The sequence below is a fragment of the Penaeus japonicus genome, unplaced genomic scaffold (assembly GCF_977035675.1).
Source record: "Penaeus japonicus unplaced genomic scaffold, GWHDUDI00000001_assembly GWHDUDI00000009, whole genome shotgun sequence".
NCBI classification, from domain to species: domain Eukaryota; kingdom Metazoa; phylum Arthropoda; class Malacostraca; order Decapoda; family Penaeidae; genus Penaeus; species Penaeus japonicus.
This window is the reverse complement of record NW_028234411.1, coordinates 633972-638717: the sequence shown is the minus strand read 5'-3', so window position 1 is coordinate 638717 and position 4746 is coordinate 633972. Positions and strand designations below refer to the sequence as shown.

The 4746-nt window shown below is 39.9% G+C and overlaps 1 protein-coding gene across 1 annotated transcript; it reads right to left on the bottom strand.

Moving 5' to 3' along the window:
• Nucleotides 1–1291: 1291 nt before the first annotated feature.
• LOC147471209 (uncharacterized) lies at nucleotides 1292–3122 on the bottom strand. Its single transcript, XM_086539460.1, has 4 exons — nucleotides 2554–3122; nucleotides 2175–2340; nucleotides 1662–1674; nucleotides 1292–1380 (listed from the first exon to the last, which is right to left on the bottom strand). The coding sequence occupies exons 1-4, from the start codon at nucleotides 3120–3122 to the stop codon at nucleotides 1292–1294; spliced, it is 837 nt and encodes a 278-aa protein (XP_086395586.1).
• Nucleotides 3123–4746: the final 1624 nt, after the last annotated feature.

Below are 4746 nucleotides of genomic sequence, written 5' to 3'. Positions count from 1 at the left end.
GTTCGCTTGTGTTTTTGTTTCAGTTTACCTTACCAAACGTTTTCTTTCTTATTTTTTTTGCTTTTTGTTTTACCGAGTCTGTTTTTGCTTTTATCTCCTATTTTAATTGGTCATTTTATTGAGTTTTAAATCACTGTTTTACGGGGTATTTCTATTTTCCTATCAGTTGTTTTTATAATATTTTGTCGAATCATGATGACGTGAAGGTACAGTCACTCATAAAAGTTCGTGGGGGTCCGTGTGTGTGTGGGCCTGTGGAGTCCCCACCCCTTTCTGGACGGCGAGTCTTTATAATGGCGTGGCAACGCGCACAGCCATACACATGGCATAACTGTAACGTTGATGTGATAAAATAAGAAAGGGATATGTTTGTCAATCAGGAATTATCGGTATAGTCATAACCAGTTACATTATTCCAATGTAGTGTGAAAAGATATGAAGGTTTGAGTGCCTCCAATGTCTAAAGTTTACAATAAAGAAGTGAGCAGTAACGAGGGTAGTGCAGGTCGACATGCATTCGAACCGTTTCGAAAATTTGCTTCGCATCCACGTCAATAATGTTGTAAATCATTAAGAGCTAAAGAGACACAGAATCGAATGTTGTATAGCATTACTTTCGTCACATATTCCCCCATATATCCCAAGAAAACCAAATGTAAATAATAGGTCATAAAACATTCTAAGTAGACCAAGACTCGAAACACTGAGCAGTGAAGCAGTCTGAGTTGGCCAGAGCGTCACTAGACGCTGAAAGTGTAGGAATTGTGTGTGTTCACCTAGGACATGATTGACCGTAATAAATGTCCACGCAAATATTGTTTTATGTCATGTATTTTTCACGGTGCAATTTTATGAATGACAGCATATGAAGGTGAAAATTTAATGCACACAACAGAAGAAGGTGGAGAAGGAGGGAGTAAAAAGGTGGTTTTAAACCAGGTGAAGGGAGACTAGAGGGAGGAGGTCAAGTGTTTAGTTTCCGCTCACCTATGGTAGTTGAGGTTAAAGCCATTTGTTAATATTGTAATGAAATGTTATATAGTAGCGAAACATACGAAATGTTCACTGTGCATTTATCTGATGTCGAACTATTACTCTCTATAAATACCAAACGTCATATCGCAGTATATTGTCCTTAACGGGAACAGTGTTCACAAAGTTTCCTTCTCCCATTCCCACCTTTAGGTGAATGACGGCCCCACTCGACATCACAGCTAGACCACCGGGTAAGCGGCAATGAAAACAGCTATGGATAATGACCTGTCATTCGTGATGTTACAGTATATCTCTGTCACTGATACTCAAGCAATTTAGTGATGAGGGAAGTGGCAGCTCCGTATGTTGCTGGTTCCATGCACAACTGTCGTGGCATCCAGCAGTCTAATACACCAGCATATTGAAAGCATGTGGCACATAAATCATAAAGTATGGAACATGCGACCATACAAGATTATGTAGTTGCTTCCTTTGTAGGATAAATAACCATTTCTTTGCATGACATGTAAAGAAAGTGCTGAACAGACAAAACGGTAAAACAAATTGTATAAACATTACATTTATTTATTTGTAAATAATAATATATAGAACACATTTATTTATTTGTAAATAATAATATATAGAACACAAGTGTTCATAAATAACTCATTTGTTGTGGTGACTACATGACTCAATATGCTATGCCATATGTATATTAATTGAGATAAATATAGGCTATAGGCAAAAGGAAATACCTGTAATACTGACTTCAAATATAAATGTGTCCTGTCAATACTAATAATGATAACATTATTAAAACATGTAAAGTAATCAAAAATAAATTAAAACGGATTATACGATGAACAATAAGGTCATGTTTATTGTAAATAACACAAAAGCACCATGATAATCGACGTAAAAATAACAATAAATGGTATACATGGCTTACCATGAACTGCGCCAATGGTTTAGTCACATGCACCCGACAAAACCAACACTGTGAATTACATTATTTTCCTCATTATCTTTCCCTGAACATCCATTAATGATATTACACAAGGACCGAGCGATTAATATTTTCCCCATCCCCCATTTGCCTCAATTATTGTATTCAGTCTGTCTGGAACTGAATCAACAAGACGTTGACAATAGTTTGGCAGACGTCTTAAATTTTCCCATTCGGCAGTGGCATGATTTACTATAGCTGCCTGATGTCGTTCGTCTTGTATATCCCATGTTCTCTGCATCATTGCCCACACGTTCTCAATTACGTTGACGTCACACCCTTTGGTTGGCAATACTATAACCTGAATATCTGGGTGTTGTGCAAACCAATTCCTTACCAAGGCGCTCGTGTGGATGCTGCTTTTATCATGAAAAAATCGAATTGGGTTAGGAGCATGAATGGCTGTAGCACGAATGGACGGATAATGGTTTCAAGTATCTGTATATATTTCTCTGAATTAAGATGACCGTCTATTCGTGTCAAGTCTCCTAGTCCCCCGGACCACATCCAACCATGGAAGCTCACGCTACAGCGTCCACTTCTGCTCAACTGCTGTATGTTCTCTCGCAAACCTGGTGTTCACAGGTCGCCAACAAAGTCGAGCCCTTGCAGCAGTTGTCATGAACGATTTTTCGTCTTTCCAGATCACGGAGTTCCAAAAATTGGCATCATACTCATCACGGATATAGTGTCTAGCAAATTCCAGTCGTGATACCTTATTTTCCGGCGTTAGTCTTTCCTTCTTGGCTGGGATATAACACTTTATACCGCACTCATTAAGATGTCGTCTCGTTGTTTCGGGATTACAGGGTAAATTAAGCTCCTGAGTTATGTCAACAGTTGATGTGAGTGGCCTGTCCATCACAGCTTGGACGATTCGCTGATCATCCTCAGGTGTTAGCAATCGTGGTCGACCACTTCGTGGACGGGTAGCGACAGTTCCTTCCCCATCTGATCGCCGTATCCACTTGGTAACAGTTTTAACGTTGAAACCTGTAGTCCGTGAGATGGCTGCCATTGTCATACCAGCGTCCCTCATGCCAATGAAGGCTCCACGTTGGCTAATAACCTCGGGACGGTCTGCACGGCCCTTAGGCCTATGCACTCTCTGTTGGATCCGACGTCGACGAACTGGGTTCATTCTGCAACATATAGATAATATACTACTGTATTACCACATGTGTAACATGGGCCTTCACATTGACTGGCATGTCAATTGATGTTATATTCTGATATGGTGACATTGCAACTCGGCCTGGTATTGAATAATGAGCCAGTGTTCAATATTTCTATATTTGCCAGTCTAAGTAATTACTTATTTGATTAGATGGAGGATATTACGCGTGTGATGTTTAAACCTATTACCAATACTTCACTTCCGACGACTCTTGTGTGTCTGAAGGCCATCATTAAGTGGGAGGACAGGTAGTGGGTAGTCCTATGTAAGCTACATACTTGCAAGAATATTTATTCTTTAGTAAGTAAAAGACGGTATTAGCTCATGCAGTAGGCAGCTACAGAGGGGAGGAAGGGAGAGTTGGGGGTTTGCCACCTGTCACACTCGCCTCACCTCGGTTTCTCACCTGCTTCCACCGGCCTGGAACTCTCGCCCATTTTAGCTTTTGTCGAATATATTATGTATAAATACAGGTTACGTTTAGGTTAGGTTACGTTAAGGTTACGTTAGGTGGGTAGATTAGGTTAGGTTAGGTTAGAGGTTTGCGTGTCGGCGCGAATTCCAAAATTCCTTCCACCCACACACACACACAGAGCCTAATGGCTGACCCCTCCACACAGTATTCGACATTAGCTAGTATATGATTACTGTGTGAACTATATATGAGAGTCCGACCCCATCAGAATTAAGCACACCACATCTCACACACACGCAGGCTTCCATATTGTTAGCCCACACATCCACAGCACAACATCAACACCAACCACATTATAGTCCTCGATCAATTTCTATTATTATTATTGCGGCCCATAATTATGTAATAACATGTATTTTGAATCACTGGCAGCATCTAATAACCTTACAAATATATGGCAATAGACCTGCTTCAAAAGTTTCCTGTAATTAACACGTGAATAGTTTCTTACCTGTTTTGTGTATGTCCTTCAGTAGAGTGTTGCCCTAGACTCGGGGATGTTCCATTACGACTTTGGGCAACTCAGACTGCTTCACTGTTCAGTGTTTCGAGTCGAGGTCTGCTTAGCATGTTTTATGACCTATTATTCAGGTTTGTTTTTCTTTGGATATATGGGGGAATATATGACGAAACTAATGCTATACAACGTTACATGCTGTGTGTGTTTAGCTCTTAATGATTAAATATTATTGACGTGGATACGAAGCATATTTTCGAAACGGTTCGAATGCATCTCGACCTCCACTACCCTCGTCAATGCTCACTTGTTTAATGTAAACTTTAGACACTGAAAGCGCTCAAACCTTCATATCTTATCATACAACATTGATTTTGTAACTGGTTATGACTATACCGATAACACATGATTGACAAACATAATCCTTTCGTATTTTATCACATCAACGTCACAGTTCTACCGTATGTATGGGTGTGCGCATTGTCACGTCGTTATACAGACTCGCCGTCCAGAAAGGGGTGGGGATGGCACAGGCCCACACACACACTGACCCCCACGAACTTTTATGAGTGACTGTACACCTTTACAAATGTCGTATTTTTTTTGTTCATTATTTTATTGTAAATCTCTTTTATTTTGTGATTTTATTCTATTGT